This window comes from Mytilus californianus, unplaced genomic scaffold, assembly GCF_021869535.1.
Source record: "Mytilus californianus isolate M0D057914Y unplaced genomic scaffold, xbMytCali1.0.p SCAF_4, whole genome shotgun sequence".
Taxonomy (NCBI): domain Eukaryota; kingdom Metazoa; phylum Mollusca; class Bivalvia; order Mytilida; family Mytilidae; genus Mytilus; species Mytilus californianus.
In genome coordinates, this window is record NW_026262690.1 from 3,396,253 (window position 1) to 3,419,913 (window position 23,661).

General features: G+C 31.5%; 1 protein-coding gene across 2 annotated transcripts; it reads right to left on the reverse strand.

Moving 5' to 3' along the window:
- Positions 1-633: 633 nt before the first annotated feature.
- On the reverse strand, positions 634-23,358 carry LOC127737307 (uncharacterized). 2 transcript variants are annotated; one of them, XM_052247896.1, is made up of 4 exons: positions 23,268-23,358; positions 6,554-6,707; positions 5,834-5,907; positions 634-2,402 (listed from the first exon to the last, which is right to left on the reverse strand). In XM_052247896.1, exons 1-4 carry the CDS (start codon positions 23,320-23,322, stop codon positions 2,236-2,238), a joined length of 450 nt encoding a protein of 149 aa, XP_052103856.1. In that variant the 5' UTR covers positions 23,323-23,358; the 3' UTR covers positions 634-2,235. The 2 variants fall into 2 exon arrangements, with proteins under 2 accessions (XP_052103856.1, XP_052103855.1); XM_052247895.1 differs by lacking the exon at positions 23,268-23,358 and adding an exon at positions 12,361-12,517.
- Positions 23,359-23,661: the final 303 nt, after the last annotated feature.

Here is a 23,661-nt window from a genome sequence, read left to right on the forward strand (position 1 = left end):
AAGGAGATGGAAGAGAAAGTGGAGTCACTATCTATTGAAAATGAGCACCTGAAAAAGAGACTTGATGCAAGAAAATCTTTCATTTTTACGCCGTTGAAAAGAGCGCTAAAAGGTTTAAATGACATAGTGGAGTGTCATTTTACTAGATGTATGACCTTCTGCTGATGATTATATTCATGTTCAATCTTATAACTAACTTGTGGTTTGTTTAAACATAAAAAAACAATGTCAACTCATCTTCTTATCTTCTTAATTTTCTGTATTCATTAAATATTTTGTCAAAGTCCTCTTTTGATCCAATTATCTGTTGATTGCAAAAGCTGGAACAAAAATAATTGGACTTTAATGATACAAATATCTTGCTTTGACAAGCCATGACGTAAAACATGTACAATCAGTTTATGGACATTAGATTAACTTTCCACAGTTCTAAAAGACTGAAAATCTTCAAATCTTCTTGAAGTAGAAGCTGCATTCAGAAATGTTGTTTCCCAAGTAAATATTTCAGACTTTTTTTTTTCATTGGATCAAAAGGATTTTGTGGAGGTTTTATTGTTCAATCTTTAGTTTTCTGAAGTATACACGACATGGGTCTTGTTGAAACTAAATTCATTATGAACCAAAATAGCAAAATGTCATGATACTGAATATAATTTAATGCACTAAAATAAAATCAAATATTTGAAATTTCAGAATCAAAATAGCAAGAACCAAAAGATAATGACGCGAGCCAAGCTAAGGACACATGTACATTAGGCACATAAATGATTACAGTTAATAAACGTTAATTCCCTATTTCAAAATCATTGTCACAAAAAATGAACATCAATTTATTTCATGCACTGTACATCAAGAATAAGACATTTTCGGTCCAATACTTATGCCATTTACAATTATAAACGTTTTTTTTAATTATTTTCCATAAACCAGGCGTTTAACTTAAAAAGTAAGATCATTATTAAAACATACAATACCTCAAACTACTTAAAAAAAGACTGATCGAAGTGTGGAAAATTAAAAGAATGAAAATAACACTTACTACTTCTGGCCGTCCAAACCATCATCTGCCTAACGGAGTTTAAATCATAGTTTTTTTAATAACTTCTTAATTTATCAAGGGAGAATTTGAAAAAGATTTGTTAAAAACCATGGTAGTACCGAAGCACAGACTACTGAATTGATCAGGGACTAACAGTCCACTAGTAGAGGTATTGAACATCTGCGAGTAAAAACAACTTTTTACTAACAGTGTCGCCATTTAAGTTGTTAATATTCTTTTAGCGTTTTTCGATTAATTATGACAAATTGATAGATTTAGAACCTCAAATATTATTTATTCATTATCATAAATTTACTCTTCAGTTCTTGTAACGCCCTGTGTTAAAAAAAAACCTAATGAGAAACCAAGGTAGGTGTAAAAATTACACACTGAACCACAGTCACCACTTGGCGTAAAATAATGAATCAATCACTACACATGCAATTTAAAATTTGCCAAAGTAAAACAAAAATCGGATAAAACACCGGAATGGTTCGAAATTTGTGTAGTAAATTACACGCAAAAACCAGGTAGCATTTTGAGAAAACAATCATGAATAAGAAACGGGTTGTGCATTAAGCAATTTGAAGATTTATGAGGTCATCTTTGAGACTGATAATCCTGTGTTGGTCTATCAAATCATGATATGAAAAGTAAAATAACAAAAATACCAAACCTTAAGGAAAATTCAAATCGGAAAGTCCCTTATCAAATGGCAAAATCAAAACCTCAAACACATCAAACGAATAGATAACAACTGTAATATTCCTGACTTGTACAGGCTTTTCCTTATGTAGAAAATTGTAGATTAAACCTGGCTTTACAGCTAGCTAAACTTCTCACTTGTATGACAGTCGCATAAAACTCCATTATATTGGCAACAATGTGTGAACAAAACAAACAGACATAATAGAAAAATTGTCAAAAATACAGGTACAACAGTCAACATTGTGTTATAATCTTAGTCACTATAAAAACCAACAAATACGTCATCAAAGAAAAACAAAATGGCATATAGTCAAAGCATATAAGCACAAATGAAAGACAAGAATACAACACAATGTGGTTACTCATGAATGGAAAGTTGACATTTGTAAAGCTGAAATCATATATATATATATATATATTCATAAAATAGTTTTTCTTTAAATCAATTGTTGTATGTCACACAAGCTTATCAATCAAATGTGTATTGTCTACATATGGTTATAAGAAGGAGGCGGGTTGGCAATATTTTGGGAACTAGGAACACTGGATTGTTGTCCAAACATTGGATGCATGCCATTTGTAGGCTGTGCAGTGGTCGCTGCTATTAAAGTTGTTCTTCGACCAGCTGGAGGTGCAATCACTCTTCCTGGTTTAGCTGTTGAAATGAAAAACAAAATATTAAGTAAAAAATTGGAAATTATAAAACAGGATTTTATTGTATTGTATCATTTTCATACCTAATTAACTGACGTATATGTTGGTCGATGAATTGGTGTAAGCTACATACGTTATTACCCGTAAAGAAATAAATAAGCGAGTTCTGTTATCATGTTTGTATTTTATATATTCATAATTCAAATTATTTTGACATCAGAAGTATTAACTAGAACTGTAATGAGATGATAAAATCTTTAAAATTTCTCCTTGATAAGATCTGTTTAGTTTCGGCAGTATAATTTATCGACAGGTTTTAGATATACCTATATGCACCAATTCCGGCCATTTAATAATAGATATGTGTCTGTATTGTTATGAGTCACAGTTTATTGGAAAAATCGAAAAATTGAAATATTTTATTACACGTACCATAACTGTGATTTAATTTTGCTCTAAATAAGAAAGACTTTTCGAATGAAACGGCGGAAATATACCAAAGGGCACTGGATTTAAATAAATCTTATATAAACAGCAATACTGTGGATTCATTTATTTTCGGGGGTACTAATCGTTGTACATTGGGGAAAAATTATTTTTTCGTGGATATTTGAATTTGTGATTTGCAAAAGTTAAAATTTATACTTCATTTTCTATCTAATTTTGTGGTATCTTTATATCCTCGAAATCAACGAAAACTTGTACCCAACGAATAAAACGAACCCGTGGTAATTGTCTTTTTCTTGATTTGTTTATTTCAGTTTCACGTGGGAAACAACTTTATACAAAAATTGATAACAAACAGACGATTTTTGTGCTCCCTATTGTTAAATTTTACTTTTTTTCATTTTAATGTTCCTTTGATCCTTCCTTTTTTGACATTTAGTTTGTTGTTTTAAGTGCTGATTTGTTCAGTTAAACCTTTTCCAACTGACTTTAAAGGTTTGTTCTTATATTTTGCGCTGTTACTCGACTGTTGTAGTTTTGAACAGGATTGAGCGCTAACAGACATGTATGTGCCTGTCCCAAGTAAGGAGCATAAAATTCAGTGGTTTGTTATTGGTAGCTATCCTGTCTTATTTGTTATCGTTTCTTGTGGTTGTTTTTTTTATATAAATCTGGCCGTCAGACTTGTTTCACATTTTTTTATATACATAAAAATAAGAAGATGTGGTATGATTACAAAGGGGAGCGAAAGATACTAGAAGAACATTCAAACTCATAAATCGAAAATAAACTGACAACGCCATGGCTAAAAAAGAAAAAGACAAACAGACAAACAATAGTACACAAAACACAACATAGAAAACTAATGACATAGCAACACGAACCCCACAAAAAACTGGGGGTGATCTCAGGTGCTCCGGAAAGGTAAGCAGATCCTACTCCACATGTGGCACCCGTCGTGTTGCTCGTGTTTGTACAAACCCGATAAATAGTCTAATTCAGTAGGTCACATTCGTGAAAAGGGAACGGGATTGTAGTTACGACAAAGGAACATATCCGTTATCATCTGTGAAACGGATATTAAATAACGGTCAACCAACTCGTGATGGCGTCCGTAAAATTTACGAAGGGATGATTTCAACATCACCATTTGGAACTCTTGGTTTAATAGCTTCCTTGTGAGCAGCAACCCTCTATCAATTTCTAGATGTAAGTCAAGATATGAAACAGACTTAACTGTATCTTTTGTATCCTTTATCTCTAGTTCGATTGGATAGATGCGTTCAACATAGTCACCAAATTTTGAATTATTTAGTGAGATAACATCATCTATATAGCGGAAAGTAAAGAAAAGGATACTGCTAACTGTTTTTCTTTCTTCCTAAGAAGTAAGGCCTCAAGAAGAGGGGTACAGTTGGTTCCCACGGGAATGCCGATAGTTTGTTGAAATACACGTCCTCCAAACGTAACAAATATGTTGTCAATCAAGAAATCAAGCATCTTGATAATGTCAGTTTCAGAGAACTTTTTGTTTGAATCTGAGTGATTTTTGACAAAGTAGGATTTATCCCTCCTCAAGACAACATACTTGTATCTACGTTGGCCATTATTTTTATAAAACAAAGCAATATCAACTCTTTCAATTTGTCTGTTAGTTTGGAATGGGGAATACTTGTGTAAAGTGTAGAAAAGTCAAATGTTTTAATACTATTGCAAGATGAAAGAGTCTTAGATTGTATGTACTCTAAAAGATCTTTAAAATTTTTTAGTATCCACATCTGATTCACGCCACCTCTAGAATAGGCAGTTTCACAATAACTTTGAAGCCCGGCTTTGATTGCTGATAAAATTGATGTTAATAATTTAGAAAGAGGCTTCGTGGAGCACTTGGAAAACCCAGCAATATGCCGTTCTTTGTAAGGACACATGTAGTTAAGGTATCCAATACAGTGATGGAAGATCCAGTTCTTCATCTTTGGTTGAAATTTCAAAGGAACATAGAACAGACCTATGAATATCCAGGATTACCTCCTTAGTAAGTGTCTTGGGGGTATATGTCGAGTTTCCAAGTGAATTGTCAATACCTTATTCATTTATCAAGCAGTTTATGTAATGTGATTTACACACAAAAACAATGTTGTTTGGGGCTTTATCTGCGGAGACAACAACATATTTGTCATGGAGGTAGGATTAGTGTTTTGCATCATTTGGGTCTTTAAAGATTGACGTAGCATGGGTATACAAATGAGACAACTCTCCACAAGAGACCAAATGACACAGAAATTAACAACTATAGGTCACCGTACGGCCTTCAATAATAAGCAAAGCCTACACCGCATAGTCAGCTATAAAACCTTCGTTTGATGCCCTTTCATGTCTTTCCTTTTTTGCTTGTGTGCTTTGTTTAGATGCCTTTTTGTTTTTCTTTGATGACATATTTGTGTGTTTTTATAGTAATTATGATTATAGCACAATGCTGACTATTGTACCCCAATTTTTTACATTTTTACCTATTATGTCTGTTTGTTTTGTTCACACATTGTTGTCAATATAATGGAATTGTAGGCGACTGTCATACAAGTGAGAGGTTTAGCTAGCTTTTTAACCAGGGCTAAACCAACTTTTCAAATAAGGAAATGCCTGTACCAAGTCAGGAATATGACAGCTGTTTCCATCGTTTGATGTGTTTGATCCTTTGATTTTGCCATTTGATAAGGAACTTTCCGTTTTTTTTTTCCTTGGAGTTCGGTATTTTTGTTATTTTACTTTTTGCTAAAGTTAAAATATCACTTTGCTGAATAAAAGGATAAAGGAATAAAATGTCATGTGCACATACATTTGTTTCAATTGATTTAACATCGAGAATGTCTAATTATAATACATAGTTTAATTTGCATAATTTTTTATTTCAAGAATGTGACTTTGTGTTTTTTAGATGTTCCAATCAAAAATGTGACACAATTCATTTGGAAAATATAAACTTACAACTGGATTTACAAACAGCAACTATTATACAAGCTAGTATAACAAGGCCTCCTATGCAGCCTCCAACAATGTACCTAAAAATATAACACAAATAGATGAATGGATTAATGTATAACAGAGTGTCATATCGATAACCTTGAACAAGGGTAACTTTATTTCCTACGGACAAAGAATAATCAAAATTATGTTTTTCAACACAATAATGTTTACCCTTTGTTTGTTTATTCAACAGTGAACAGTTGATAACCATTAAGAATTAGTTAATATTTGTATTTTCGGTCATTTTCAACTTATTATTTTGATAGCCTTATTGGTATACTAATTTTTGACGAAATTAAAAAAAAATAGATTTCACCTTTCTTTCCCTAATATATTCACCCCATATCTTTGAATTTACTCTGTTCATATTGTTTTGTTTTATTAACTAGTACTGAAAGATCTTCTCTAATAGGGTGATCCGTAATGTAAGCTGAAGCATTTTTATTTTTACCAAACAACCAATTAATATTGCGACAACTGTATGAATCAACCGCCGTCAAATTTTTGTTGAAGATTAGGGCCAGCTTAAGCCCGCCTCCGGGTGCAGGAACTTCTCGCTGTGTTGAAGACCCATTGGTGGCCTTAGGCTGTTTTCTGCTCTTTGGTCGGGTTGTTGTCTCTTTGACACATTCCCCATTTCCATTCTCAAATTTTACCTGAGTTTAAAAGTAATCCACTCACCCAATTCGCGAGTAACTGATGGAGGAAGAATAAGATGATGAATAAGATGAATAAGGATTCTTATTACATATAGAGGTGCCAGTACAACTGTATCCATAGGGACAGCACCAATTATATCCTGTACAATGGTAGTAACTAGATTTACACCCCACACCTGAAAACGTGACGTTAATAAATAAATAAAGACATGTAAGTTATTAATATTATGTTGACTAATATTACTACTACTACTACTTATAATACTTCTATACTTATAATAACAATAATGGTAATAAACAATAAAATATTTATGATAACACTACTAATAAGTAGATAATTAACCAATGAATGAATAAATGAATAATTAGATGAATAAATAAATAATTAGAAGAATAAATAAATAATTAGATGAATAAATAAATAATTAATTGAATAAACAAATGATTAGATGAATAAATAAATAATTAGATGAATAAATAAATAAATAAATAAATAGATAAATAAATAAATAAATAAATAAATATTAACTTAAATTCGGACATTAAAATTGAGCAATTAAATGCCGGAATATATATCTCTTTGTTCATAATTACACTATGTTTTGTAGATGTTTCAGCTTAGGTTTCAAAATCACAGATTGTTGATTCATTCTTTTCTTAATTCATTGCATTTGAAGTGCTCATAAGTGTATTTCATTTCTTTAACGGTCAAAGAGGGGTTAACAAGAATATTATATGCCGATTTCCTTCGAAATGACATGATCAAATAGATGGATTTAAACGTCAAAATCTTATGAACTCCAAATTGAATGATACAATGTGCGTCAGAATAGTAAGCTTCTCCTGCTTTGCACACATCAACCGTCATACAAATTCAAAGTCGACCCTCAGACTTGACAAAACACCCTATAATGTTAAACAGACGATAGTGGTCATTTGAAATCTATAATTCAGTTTAGCGACTTAAATGTGTGGTAACGATTGGCTAACTCATGACAGCGACAGTACAATTATATCTTTATCTTTATGGATTTCATAATGATATATGATACGTCAGGTATATTTTGAATGATACTAGATTTCTGTTGGTTTTGCTCGCTAAATCTTTAAAAAAATTAAATATATTTGTGTGAAACAGTTGGTTTATGCTACTAAATAATATCAGAAATTTTTCCATCTGCTCCTGTTTGATATGTGCCCTTACAACACAAATGTTTTCTTAATATTGATATATAATCAAAAAGGTTCATTGTGGTCATGGCTTGTTGGAGATTCAAACACAGTTATGCGTTGTGTGTGGACATTTCAACCCTCGCTTACAATCAATTATATCATCAGCTGGTACAACATAATATTTAGTATGACAGAACCATTCATCGCACTATTAGTTAGATAGTTCTAAAAAGAGGTTTAAACTGATCCCTACGCTGTTTCAACTACCGTATAGCGGGTTATTTTCGCGGGGTGTTTATTTTCGCTTATTTTTGCGGGTCAGGGGATTTCGCGAAAATAAATTCCGCGAAAATTAATGCATACGTTCGATACTTTCTAATAGCTAAAACGTTTCGTAAAGTATCTATTTTTCCAGTTCGACGGATCAATAACGGTTTATGTTAATTTAAACAACATAAATGCCAAAGGCCGTTGTTCACTGGCTGTCAGGTGTTAATTAGTTTATTAGTTATATAATAAAATAAATAATAATATAAGAGTGTAAGGTATGCCGTCAAGTATTCTATCCTAATCAATTAGTGTCAAATTTTATAAGAGTAACGAGGAAATCATGATAATTTTATAATCTAATTAGTACATCAAAGGTCCGGTCAATTTTGTAACTAATTAACCTTAACATTTACAAGAAGTTTGTACACCTGTGACAAAAAACCATGTACCGGTATTCTATTGATTAACTGTATGAAAATATAATCAATAAATAAGACGTTATGCAGGTAAAACAATCATTTAACCATAACAATAGACCCTTGTGTGTCAATTTTTACAACTTTTAAACTGGAACCATTTCAGTATCCGCCAAAATATTTAGTTGGGATTAAAAAATCCGCCAAAATAAAAACCGCCAAAATTTTTCGTATACTTTGTTGCCCCTAAATCGCGAAATTTTACAACCGCGAAAATAACCCGCTATACGGTATGACATTAATACGATAGACCTATAAAGATATTATGTTCTTAAAATTATTCATTGAAAACTTTTACAATCAAAGTCTCTCAAAAATAAGACAATCACTTGTATACCAAAAGGAGATTTACCAAGACTGTATACCAAAAACACTGGCGACATGAGCGTTTGGCAAAGTAGATCTTAACCAGGATTAATTCCAGGAAGTTATTTTGTTATATATCATATTTTTTCCTCGGGTACGATTTTCTACAGAAGTGAATGATATACATGATATCCTTCTCCTCATTGAATTTGAGAAAAAAAAAAAAAAACATTTGCTTAAAAATTTGGAAATTTTCAGAATTTTTATTTACCAGCAATACACATTGGATAGTTCTGTTTAGAATGAATGTAATCTGCTACAACACTAGTTCGAGATTACTCTGATGTCTGATGAACCTTTTTTAGAACTTGATAAGGCAGTGGAAAGTCTTAGTGTTGTTCTTATAGAAAACACAAAAACTGTCTCTCTCAAAATAACAAAAGATCCATTTTCAAGGCGTTTAAGGTGAAACCATTCAATATTCTTCCCAAGATAGAACATTTTTTATACTTGCCAAAATGTAGATTTTACCATGCTTTTTTTCAAACATATGATTAAAAGTAAGGGTCACCGTGCTATTTTTAAAGCAGGATCTGCTCACCCTATCGGAGCACCTGAGATCACCACCAGTTTTTGGTGGGGTTCGTGTTGTTCAGTCTTTAGTTTCCTATGTTGTGTTTTGTGTACTATTGTTTGTCTGTTGGTCCTTTTCTTTTTTAGCCATGGCGTTGTCAGTTTATATTCGACTTATGAGTTTGAATGTCCCTCTGATATCTTTCGCCTCTCTACTTTAAGCTAGAGGTTGTGCAAAAGTATCCAATTTTACGTTAATTATTCACGAAAAACACGTTTGGTATGTGCAAAATGAAATTTATGAGATATAATTCTGAAATAAAATATGAGATGATAGGTTTACAATATGCGTTAATAAAATAAAAAGAAAGCATGGTGTCATCGAACTTGTTTTTTTGCTACAAGTAAAAAATGCAAATGTCATTCACAATCCTTTATTCATATTTTACTAAAAGATTTATCTCCTCCTATATGGCTTAGTTGAAAAATTCCTTCAAACAAAAACAAATATTTTGTATTTGTTAAAACAGTTATATAATGCAATACATCACTTATTTTTCTTTATAAATAAGAAGATGTGGTATGAGTGCCAATGAGACAACTCTCCATCCAAGTCAAAATGTATAAAAAGTTAACAATTATAGGTCAAAGTACGGCCTTCAACACGGAGCCTTGGCTCACAGTCTAATCTATATAAAAAACGAGAAACGAGAAACACCTATGAACCACAACAACAATCGACAACATTATTTGAATTCAGTCTAACATATTAATTGCCAATCTGTTTCTTAACTTGCAGATTTGAGCAAAGCACTAGACCGTTTCTGTACTACTATTTTAGAATCCAAGATGGCGGTATACAGTTAATCTACCTTAAATCAAACAATATTCGAATTCCTATTCATTTTTCTCTTCGAATATGATTCTTTTATTCACGTACACCCCAAATCAACTTTCCATGTTACATTTATTTTCACCTGTCTATTTTATTTCAATCCATGTCCATTGCATTGTGAGTGACCCGCATATATTCACAAGATTTGCCTCCTTATCCAAAATTTGTTTCTATGCAAAATTCGCGCATGGCAACTTCTTGCATAATTTACCTATAATTATTTCATATACCATTAGGAAAAACGCGAGATCTGTATATGTACTGTAACCTATAATGGTTTACTTTTATAAATTTTGACTTGGATGGAGAGTTGTCTCATTGGCACTCATACCACATCTTCCTATATCTATGTAAAAAAAATGGAGAGTTGATGGAAATAATTATTTCGTTTATGCTACAGGGGTGCTAGTATGTTAATAAAAGAGAGGCGGAAGATACGAAATGGACATTCAAACTGATAAGTCGAAAACAAACTGACATCGCCACGGCAAATAACGACCAATAAATATACGAAATTATAATAGGAGGGCACATTTGGCCTCTTGTTCAAATCAGAAGTTCCTGTTTTTGTACTACAAAACTTCCGGGAACCAGTGCGCTCTAATATGCAATTAAAGGTATGTTGACTTCTTCGGCAGAAGTCAGGCTAAGGTACAGTTTTGACATGAAATGACTTCCACTTTATTCGAATTTAAGACAAAGTAGCCATTAATGCTGGAAAATGCAGAATTTAACATAGAAAGCAAAGGGCTATGAATTAGTGGTTTTATTCCTTATATGACATATCATTTATCTTCTGTCTCTCCTTTACATTACATTTAGATTAAAATAAATATCTATTTATTTACCTCTCGTCATTTTGACTTTATGTTGCTATGTGAATTGTTAAATACAAAAAAGTCTTAATTGGACACAAAGTTTTATACGTGTGCATGCAAAACAAATTTCTTGTTAGAGGGGTCTAATTACAGCACAAACAACAGTTTTCAAAGGACCAAAAAAGTGAAAAAGTATATTTTAACAAAACGTATTAGACCAACAGGTCGAACAACAAATGTTCTTAAACCCTGCTGACTGCCATTGGCGATTGCCAAAAAAACGGATCACCGTTGTAATGAATGGATCTTAATTATAAATCTAATACTAAACAGAAAACAATAAACTTGCGGAAAAGATGATATACCGCAAACAAAAGGTGCAAAGGTTTTTGTACACCATATCCGGATTTCGACAATTAATGTCTCTTCCATGATGTAAGGAATCGAAACGGCATTTGGAAAGCCATATAATTTACCTCAATTTAGGATAGACTCTTGAATTTTGAGGAGTCAAAATAGGATGAACGGATCATATAAAACCGAAGGCAAATATAATACAAGCCCAAACGAAAAAAATGTAAACAAGTCTAAATTGAAAACAACGTTCAAACCTATGATTGCGTTGGATAAAAACCAATATATTTTTTGTACACCATATCCGGATTTCGACAATTAATGTCCCTTCAGTGATGTTAGGAATCGAAATGGTATTTGGAAAGCCATACAATTTACCTCAATTTAGGATAGACTCTTGAATTTTGAGGAGTCAAAATAGGATGAACGGATCATATAAACCCGAAGGCAAATATAATACAAGCCCAAACGAAAAATGGTTAAATACATATACTCTCAAGAAGTTCTCTCAATTGCGTCACATTATCATTACAAAATTAATTAAACAATTGAGCTTTTTTTTATTCTTTACGGAAAGCTAAATGTTAAAAGAAAAGCCTGTATAATGTACTGTGAAGTCAAAATCGATAATTGATATTGATAAGGGTCCTTTTTGTCCTTGAAATGAAATCCGAATGGAAGGCATATATATTTTTTTCAAGTTCAAATTTGCATATTTTCGACGTATACGAAACCTTAACTATAAACAATTACTATTTGATTTATTATAATAATAATAGAATACAACTCAAATTCATTTTGTTTATGACTGAAGTGTTGATATCATATTATTTTTTTAATATTTATTATTTATGTATTAATTGTTCAATTCTATGCTCTTGAATTGAGATAAAAAAAAAGATGCTAAATCCAAAATTCAAGCATTTGTAGAATGATAAAATATTGTTGTGTGCATTAAACCTACCTTTCACAATATTTATAAACTCAGAAATAGTAATTATGAATAAAACGAAATCCATCTCAGTTCTTTTACATTCAAAACTTTTCGAAGTCTCTTGTCTATCATTATTACAAATGGCTTATATAGATTTCTTTTCAGATTGTTTTTCATATGCAAATTTTATAGACCACTGAACACGTCCAAGCTACATTGGTATTGCGAAATTTCTACTAAAATTTCAAATCGTTTTATTTAAATAAATCCGGGTTTAAAACAACTATGATTCTCACATAATTGCTTTTAAAGGAGTGAACCAAATCAATTACATTATTATATAATTAAAATAATGATGAATATCCTTAAGATAACTAACAGTAAATACCACCTGTAAGCACTAGAGACAACAAAAACAAAGTCAGATGACAATATTAAGGAAAGATGCATCAACGACAACAGGTCAAGTAACAATCAAGAAAACTTATAGAAACACAAGTTAAGTCATTATATTTGTCGTTAACCAAGTGAAAATCCTAAAACAGTTTATGTTAATGGGTACACAATCAATGCCCTGTCAAACGTTGTTCAATTTAATTGAATAAAATGGAATCAAAAATACTACTTCACTTATGCAGATGAAGTTTTTTTGTCTTATAAGCATAATTTAAATGCCATATTTTCGTTCTAAATTCTTTCTTGACAAAGTTGACGGGTTTATTAACTGTTGAGGCCACACACATTCTATTGTTGTGATATTGTCATTTGCATCGATCAGAAAATGATGATAAATAGGACGTTTTGGTGTTAATTATTAAACAAAAATTACTTATGCTGTTGGTCTAAAATTTTTCTGTGATAGAAAAAAAGGTGAGAACCAATGCTCAAATGAACATTCACCAAAGTTAGCATTGTTATAATTGTACGTTTACAATATTTTTGTATATAGAAAGTTTGTTAAAAAAATATGTTCGAAGGAAATAACATAATTTATCTGTTTTAAAAGAGAGGTAAAATAATAGTATAATGCAGGTTCAAGGCCGAATTATTGTGATGACCGGCTTGTTTAGACATTTTTTTTAACACTATGAAACGGTTGTAAGAAGTCAGTTTCTTAATGTAAAGGAGCTGATTAAACACTTAAAGTACTGTTAATGTTCTCTAACAGAATAGTCACACCAAACAGATAGTCACACCAAACAAAATAGTCACACCTAACAGTTTTAATTCAAGAGTTCAAAACGAGAACTTTGAAAAAAAACCATCTAGATTTGAAAATGAACAAACAAATCTGAATCGTTACAGGAGTAAGGCGATCACAGAAGAGCGAGTCGGGTTGGGAATAGCGATGCTTTAAATTGACTATGTCATAGAGTGTCAGATAAAAGTATACTTTAGCTGAGTATGCCATAGAGTGTCAGATAAAAGTATACTTTAGATGACTATGTCATAGAGTGTCAGATAAATGTATACTTTAGATGACTATGTCAAAGAGTGTCAGATAAAAGTATACTTTAGATGACTATGTCATAGAGTGTCAGATAAAAGTATACTTTAGATTACTATGTCATAGAGTGTCAGATAAAAGTATACTTTAGCTGACTATGCCATAGTATACTTTAGATGACTATGTCATAGAGTGTCAGATAAATGTATACTATGTCAAAGAGTGTCAAATAAAAGTATACTTTAGATGACTATGTCATAGAGTGTCAAATAAAAGTATACTTTAGATGACTATGTCATAGAGTGTCAGATAAATGTATACTTTAGATGACAATAAAAAAGTAAAACATGTAGAACCAGTGTTTCCAGCAGTAAAACTAAGAATTGTAAAATTGCGTAATTTGAGAATAAATTATTCATTTCCAAACTGTCGTGAAAAGGTTATGTTTCTTTCATTTTCTTAAATTTAAAAATTTGCTTAGGTGAAAAATTGAAAATCCTAACGCACTTTTATATTCAGAGGATTGACTTTTAAAAATAGTGTCAAAATGAAGTGGAACCAGTACTAAACTTCAAGTGGATCCCTCCATAACTTCCTTTTCCCAGCCATCGTGATTTATTAAAAGGTTTTAATTTCAGATCATGTGATAAAACATTTTGATTACAAATTATAAAAGAAACGATGCGGATCATTAAAAAATAATAACTTCAGATTTGTCAAATAAAAGTTCCCTTTGAAGAAAAGCCGAATCCGGTTGTGTATGAAAATGACTTTTTTATGGACTTCCCCTTTTTGAATTGACATTGGTTTTCGGATTTTTTGTAACCATTACAGATATGACTTAACCGATGCTATTTACATTTGAAAAATTTAATAGGCTTACTTTTAGCAGCAAAGAAATCACGATAGGAAACGCAAGCTCTGGAATAGTGTACCAACAGACACGTAAGCACTCTATATGCAGGCGCTGCTGGAATACTGCAGGACATTTTACAATCGGAAAGCTGAAATGATCTCTTTTGTTACGGTCACAACTGACCGTTATTATCATTTCCTAGTTGTCAAGATATGAGGTAGACTCAACTATATCTATGGTATACCTTATCTTAGTTTTATATGAGTTAGATGCGTTCAACATAGTAAACAGACTTTGAATTATCTAGTGATAGGGCGTTATCTATTTAGCGGAACGCAAGTTTTAGGAAAACGCTAGCATCTTTTTGTTTGTCATGATAAGCTCCAGCACGAACAGAAGAGGAAAATTGTTGTGTTTGTAAGAAGTTTATGTCAAAAAGGTAAAGAGACGATGAGTTCTCTTAACAAAATGGATAGTGATATTTGTAGGCATTGTGTGCATTTCACACATTGTGCAAGTACATTCCTGTAAATATCAAAATAGGTGGATGTGGTATGATTGCAAATGAGACAACTTTTCACCATAGACCAGATGAAGACCATAGAAGTTAGCAATTAAAGGTCACCTTACGGCCTCCAACAAAGGTATACCGATATAATGACAGCAAAGAAGTTAATTTGTTTTGCTATTTGACATTTCAAGTCCGAACTTTTACGACTAACCATTTCTCATTACTACTGAAGAAAATAAAACAGATTTAGGTTTTTACAATTGAAAATTTAAAGAAAATACTTAGATAACCGATTTATATATAACTCGGGATAATAATAATGTCACTACCTTTACTATTAATACTATTAGTTTTTCAAAATAACTCTCATGCATCTTTGAATTTTACAACACTGATATGTACTTACACATAAAATACATTTGAATTGTTGATTTTTCAAACTGTTCAAGCGAAAAGACAGTGCACATCTTTTATTTTGACAATCATTTACAAAAGGCACGCGAAATGCAACGAAATATCGCACCAAGTGGAGATAAAGTCCACTCCCACAACTCATCATGTTAAACTACTAGTAATAGTGTTCCTATTGTCACTGCTCTATATAGTAGTTAAAGAAGTCGTTATTTATTAACCATTCCTGTATTATAGCACATTCTATTCAGTCGGACTGTTCGTCTCCTTTGACAGAATTGATTCTTATTTACAACATTTTAATCCTGTTTAATCATATACTTCAATACTTTAAATCAATATCTACTGTATTTTCGACACGAAGAATGTTACAAACACAAAAAAGAGGGACCAAAGATACCAGAGGGACAGTCAAACAAAGTGTTGTTACTAAAATATCTAGAGGTACAGTAGCGGTCATATGCCAAAACCAAATCTCACTAAATTGTCAGACACGCTAAACTTGCGAGTCTTTTTGTGTCGATGGGTTAGTGTCTTGGTGACTAATTGACATAAACGCTGTCTCCTTTAATCAATATGTCAAATCCCTTACAAAACTATTCAATATGAATTATTCTGTAGAATTTATTTTTACTATCATACATTTTTACTAACATTGTTTGATTATTGTTAAACAAATTGTAAATCTTTATTCTGAAACAAGAACATAGTGGGGGTTCTCATCTAATTTATGACATTGTAAACTTACTACACTGTCAAAGATGTTACTGTGTAATCACGGGGCAGACACATACCACCAGTAATTTACTGAAAAAGTAAAATAACAAAAAAACCGAAATCCAAGGAAAATTCAAAACGGGAAGTCCATTATTAAATGGCAAAATCAAAACCTCAAACACATCAAACGAATGGAAAACAACTGTCATATTCCTGACTTGGTACAGGCATTTCTATATGTAGAAAATGGTGGATTCATACTAAGTACTATATTTTGTCTGAGAGTCGACTTATGTCTAAAGAATCCTCGACCAAGTCTGAACCATACTAGACAATAAACTGAAATTCAGAGTGATATTATGGGTTATGACAAAGATTTATATGTTAGAGTTGATATTTAAATTAATTCCCGTTCAGACTATCATTAAACATAATCTGATACCTTTGTCTATAGCTATGATCCTTGATTTTATCAGATAATGATTATTACTATACATAAAGCTTTCGGTCTTGGATGCATCATTTTTTTTTGCTTTGAACTAGCTGTCAGTAAATGCGAGTACTCTCAGATCTGTACTTAGTGTCTTTTTGTTGTTTGGATGTACAAGTACCCGGCCACGTCCACTTGTATTTGTAGTATTTGTATTTTTATCCATCTGATGAGTTAAGCCTCTTTCAACTGATTTTTATAGTTCGTTCTTATGTTGTAATGTTACACCACTGTCCCAGGTTAGGGGGAGGGTTGGGATCCCGCTAACATGTTTAACCCCGCCACATTCTGTATGTATGTGCCTGTCCCAAGTCAGGAACCTGTAATTCAGTGGTTGTCGTTTGTTTATGTGTTACATATTTGTTTTTCGTTCATTTTTTGTACATAAATTAGGCCGTTAGTTTTCTCGTTTGAATTGTTTTACATTGTCATTTCGGGGCCTTTTATAGCTGACTGTGCGGTATGGGCCTTGCTCATTGTTGAAGGCCGTCCGGTGACCTATAATTGTTAATTTCTGTGTCATTTGGTCTCTTGTGGAGAGTTGACTCATTGGCAATCATACCACATCTTCTCTTTTATATTCAATATACTCGAGTCAGTAAAATATTTATCCTGAAATAGTTTCTCCTAAACATATTGTTTAAACTTATGCAAATGTATTCATTACAGTAACACATTTATTGTTTTTGTATTATTCTTTAATCAAAGTATCAGCTTTTGTTCTGGGTGGTGTTTCCTTCTCGTAGGTATTAAACAAGGACGATTAATCATAATATACGAAATTTTTTTAAGTGTACAGGAATGATCATCTTCTCATCTCATTAGTATAAATGCAGGATGCTATTCTATTTTTATCATACAATCACTATGAATTTTATGTATACTGTAAACCAACTTATTTTCGCGGATACTTTATTTCGCGTTTAACCCTTTCTAGACCACTTCGCGGCTATTTTATTTCAAGTTCATTGTCATAAAAAATGAACATCACTTAATTTCATGCACTGGGCATCAAGAATATGACATTTACGGTCCAATAGCTATGCCATTTACAATTGTTAACGTTTTTTTTCATTTTCCATAAACCAGGCTTTTAACTTAAAAAGTAAGATCATTATTAAAACATACAATACCTCTAAATAACTTAACAAAAGACTGATCGAAGTGTGGAAAATTAAAAGATTGAAAATAACACTTACCAATTCTGGTTGTCAAAACCATCATCTGCTTAACGGAGTTTAAATCATAGTTTTTTTAAAACTTCTTAATTTATCAAGGAAGAATTTGAAAAAAAAGATTTGTTAAAAATCATGTTAGTACCGAAGCACCCGCTACTGAGTTGATGGGGACTGATAGTCCATTAGTAAGGGTATTGAACATCTGCGAGTAAAAACAACTTTTTACTTACAGTGTCGCCATTTAAGGAAAAAATATTCTTTTAGCGTTTTTCGATAAATTCTGACAAATCGATAGATTTAGAACCTCAAATATTATTTATTCATATGAACAAACATCAAATAATATGTAAATTTACTCTTCAATTCTTGTAACGCCCTGTGTTAACAAAAACCTAATGAGAAACCAAGGTAGGTGTAAAAATCACACACTGAACCACAGTCACCACTTGGCGTAAATTAATGAATCAATCACTACACATGCAATTTAAAATTTGCCAAAGTAAAGCAGAAATCGGAAAAAACACCGGAATGGTTCGAAATTTGTGTAAGCAATTTGATGATATCTGTGGTCATCTTTGAGACTGATATTCCTGTCTTGGTCTATCAAATCATGATATGAAAAGTAAAGTAACAACAATACCGAACTCCAAGGAAAATTCAAATCGGAAAGTCCTTTATCAAATGGCAAGTCAAAAGCTCAAACACATCACACGAATGGATAACAACTGTCATATTCCTGACTTTTCTTTATTTAGACTATGGTGGATTAAACCTGGCTTAACAGAAATACACCAAAATTTCAACAACATCAAAAGCATATTTCTAAACAAACAACAAATTAGAATCAGAATACCTAAAATTTGAGATTACGAAGAAAGCCCGCACCAGATAGAAGACAACAAAATTTCGTTAATGATAATGGTACTACATACATAGGGAAAAACGTTCAGAACCATTTTTTAGGACAACGCATGATAAACGAAAATGGCGGAGGGACAACAGACCGCAGTATAAGGAACACAATTCTATCATCAGATACAACGAATACCCAGGAGACGTTCCCGAAGGAAATAGCCTAACATACACGGAAAAACTTCACCCTAGAATTATAAACTTGTCGCATAAAAAATTACAATTAAGGGAAATAAATCTTTTAAAAAGAGGATTAAAATTTACACCAACTCCAAATGAGGATAAAACACAACTTGGAGCTGACATTGATGAATTTGGCAGAAGATTGAGGATAATTTATATTTTTTTGTGAGGATAATGAAGAAAACGAAGAAGAAGAAAATAAACCACTAGTAAGAAATAAATCAGACTGGATTCCAAAACCCATAAAAGATTAAGATTTAGAAGAAACAATTAAAACATTAATAAACGAATTCACTTCAAAGCAATAAAAATGTCAAGGACAATTTAACCCACGAGGAGAAAACAGCTTTGCAAAATTTAAAATCAGATAAATCAAAAATAATTAAAGAAGCGGATAAAGGTAATGCTGTTGTAATCATGGACCGTGAGTATTACCGAGATAAAATTTTAAATATGTTACAAGATGAAATGTTTTATGAGGTGACAGATAAAAAAATGGACAAACAAACAAGTACAATAATTAGAAAATTACTAGATAAACATAAGACTGAATTGTATAAAGAAGAGATGGATTACATTTCAAACTCTAAATTTTCAGAAAGCTATTTCTATGGTTTACCTAAAATTCACAAAAGTGAGGAAATTTCAAATGCGGTATCAGAACAGAACAGTGAATACATCGAACTTTTAAGACCAAATGATTTAAAATTTCGACCTATTGTGGGCAGACCCAATAGCGTTACACAGAATTTAAGCCATTTTATAGACATTGTGATTAAACCTTTGTGTCGTGAAGTTCCAAGTTTTATACGAGACGATTTGGAATTTTTAAATCATCTACCAACAACTGTAAATCCTATTTCAGAACTCATTACTTTTGATATGAAAATACAGAAAACGTCATTGAAAACAGATTAACAAAAGAATTTATTCTTGCATCTTTGAAACTTATATTGGAAAGAGACGGCACATACTATCATCAGAAAAAAGGAACAGCTATGGGTACTAAAATGGCGCCTTCATTCGCCACTTTAGTACTTGGATATTTGGAACAATTATTATACGAAAAAATGGACCATAAATACGGAAATGAATTTGCAATTTACATACGTCAAAACTGGAAACAATTTCTTGACGATTATTTTATAATTTGGAATTCGGATATATCTGTCTCAGATTTTCATTCTGAATTAAATTCTTTAAATCCACATATTCGTTTCACAATGAACAGAAATGTCAACAAAATGCCGTTTTTGGATATTTTAGTATTTATAACGGAAGACAATGAAAATGTCACAGATATCTTCTCTAAAGACACCGATACACATGTGTATTTGAATTTTTACTCAAACCATCCAAAACATGTACAATTAAATATACCTTTTAATCTAGCGTCAAGAATAATTGCCATTACAAGTACAGAACTATTACGCAATAAAAGATTGGAAGAATTAAAAGTGTATTTAAAAAAGCAGCAATATCCGGAACAAGTGATAGATTACGGAATTCAAAAGGCACTGATAAAAGGACCAATCATTACAGAATCACGGCGATCCGAACCAACTGAAGAATCATCAAACAATTTAGATAAAATTATCCCGTTTGTAACAACATATAATCCACGAGATTATAATATATTTAGTTTCATGCGACAAATTGAAAATAATTTACACAAAAGTGAAAAAATGGACAAAGTTTTACAAAAAAAGAAGATTATCAACAGTAAAAGATAGTCAAAAAGTCTAAAACGATATTTAACATCTTCAAAATTCGACTTTAATGAAACTTTGCCTATTGTTAGAAAATGTACCGATAAACGATGTATGACATATCCTAATTTAATAGAAGAAAGTTCAATTTATTTTAAAAATGGAAAGCATTTCACAGTTAAACAAAACATGTCTTGTAAAAGTTCAAACGTCATTTATTCTCTCATATGTTCAAATTGTGAGGAATTCTATATTGGAGAGACAAAAAATTAACTGCGTACTAGAATGGCTGTTCTTGAGCAGCAAACCAACCATGAGATTTAACATTCATCCGGTCTAACGACCATTTCCATCGTTGTTCATATGGACGATTTAAGATATTTCCATTGTATATGGTGAATCGTCAAAATGATTTTCTCCGGAAGAAGAAAGAAGAATTAAAAATAAACATTCTCAACCCGGGATTAAATGATAAATAATATTTTATTTTTTACTTAAATAACACTTTAAATGACATTAGTAGTCTCCCTTGTATTTGTTAACGTCATACTATTGTTAACGTCAATCAATTGTTTTGTATAACACTTATGTATACAAGTCACATTACCTGAAGATTTGTAAAAGCAGTGAAAGCGCTAGTAAAAGTGATGAATTGAAACCGTTATTATCTTTTATTGATTTTCTTATATATATATATATTCATAAAATAGTTTTTCTTTAAATCAATTGTTCTATGTAACACAAGCTTAACAATCAAATGTGTATTGTCTACACATGGTTATAAGAAGTAGGCGGGTTGGCAATATTTTGGGAACTTTGAACACTGGATTGTTGTTCACTTTGGATGCATGCCATTAGTTGGCTGTGCAGTGGTCGCTGCTATCAAAGTTGTTCTTCGACCAGCTGGAGGTGCAATCACTCTTCACTCTGGTTTAGCTGTTGAAAGGAAAAACAAAACATTAAGTAAAATATTGGAAATTATAAAACAGGATTTTATAGTATTGTTATTAAGATTTAAATAATATCTATTCATTTACCTCTGGTCATTTAGATTTTATTTTGCTATTGGAATGGTTAAATATACTCAAAAAGTTCTCTAACTACGTCACATTATAATAACAAATTTACCTAAACAATTGAGCTTTTTTTTACTGATAAAATAAATGTCTGTATGATACAAGATACAAGATAAAAAAAGATACTAGATATTCTATTAACCAATCATGGTGCCCAAAACTTGAGCTATACAATCAAATGAATTTCAGAATAAAGCACAGTAAATTATTAGAATGATTAGATATAAGAAGATATGGTATGAGTGCCAATGAGACAACTCTCGATTAGAATGATTAAAGTACATTTAAACAAAAACATGTTACACTATTGTTTCAGAAAAAGGGTGACGGTTTGGTACCATTAAAACGTTTAAACCCGCTGCATTGGTTTGCACCTGTCCTAAGTCAGGAATCTGATGTTCAGTAGTTGTCGTTTGTTGATGTGGTTCATAAGTGTTTCTCGTTTCTCGTTTTTTATATAGATTAGACCGTTGGTTTTCCCGTTTGAATGGTTTTACACTAGTAATTTTGGGGGCCCTTTATAGCTTACTGTTCGGTGTGAGCCAAGGCTCCGTGTTGAAGACCGTTCTGTGACCTATAATGGTTTACTTTTATAAATTTTGACTTGGATTGAGAGTTGTCTCATTGGCACTCATACCACATCTTCTTATATCTATATACACATTTAAACAAAGTAACACAATTATAAACAACGTCATTGACAAAACATTAAGTCATTTTGGAAGCCACTGTGACCTGGAGAAATTACGTTTCTTAATCAATTTATAGACCTAGGCCTATGGGAGATAACTCCTGATCGATCTTTTTAATTTTTTTCTATTTTTTCAAACTACATTGATATTTTCTAGAAGTTTCTTTCGACCTTTAAAAAGGGAATGCAATAATTTATATTCGTTTGGAGTAACAAACAAATCTTTTGATGAAAGAATCCAAACAAATTTCATTTCATCGGATAACTTTGAAAAATTTTTGAATTTAGAATTTAAATTAGACAGATATTGAGATCTTATATTTTTAAGAACAGGACATTTCAAAAGAAAATGTAGTTCATCTTTAACTGCGTTCTTACATAGCTTACATGATGTCATGTGAAGACAAACTCAAATATTAAGATTGATATTGGACCTTTATGTCCTTGGAATCAGATTGGAAGGCATATATAGTGGTTTCATGTTAAAATTTGCATAATTTCTATGTAAACGAAACCTTAACTATAAAAAATTATTCTTTTATTTATTATGATAATAATGGAATACACAGACGACTCGAATTCATTTCGTATATGACTGACGTGTTTATATCCTATCATTTTAAAAAAATATTTATTATCTATTTATTGATTGTTCAATTCAATGCCATTGAGAAATGAGATAAAACAAAAAGATGCAATATCCAAATTCAAGCATTTGCAGAATTTATAAAATATCTTTGTGTGCATTATACCTACCTTTAACAATATTTATAAACTCAGAAAAAGTGATTATGAATAAAACGAAATCCATATCAGTCCTTTTGCATTAAAAAATTGTCGAGGTCTGTGGTCTGTCTAGAATTATTACAAATGACTTATATCAATTTCTTTTCCAATTTTTTTTTCATATTCATATTTTATAGACATTGGAAAACGTCTAAACAACATAGATATTGCGAAATTTCTACTTATATTTCAAATAGTTTAATTCAAATAAATCCGGGTTTAAAAAGCAATTATTCTAACATAAATGCTTTTAACGGAGAGAACCGAATCAAACACATAATTATCTGATAAAAATTATGATAAATATGAGCAGTGATAACAAGAACACTATTACTAGTAGTTTAACATGATGAGTGGTGTGCCA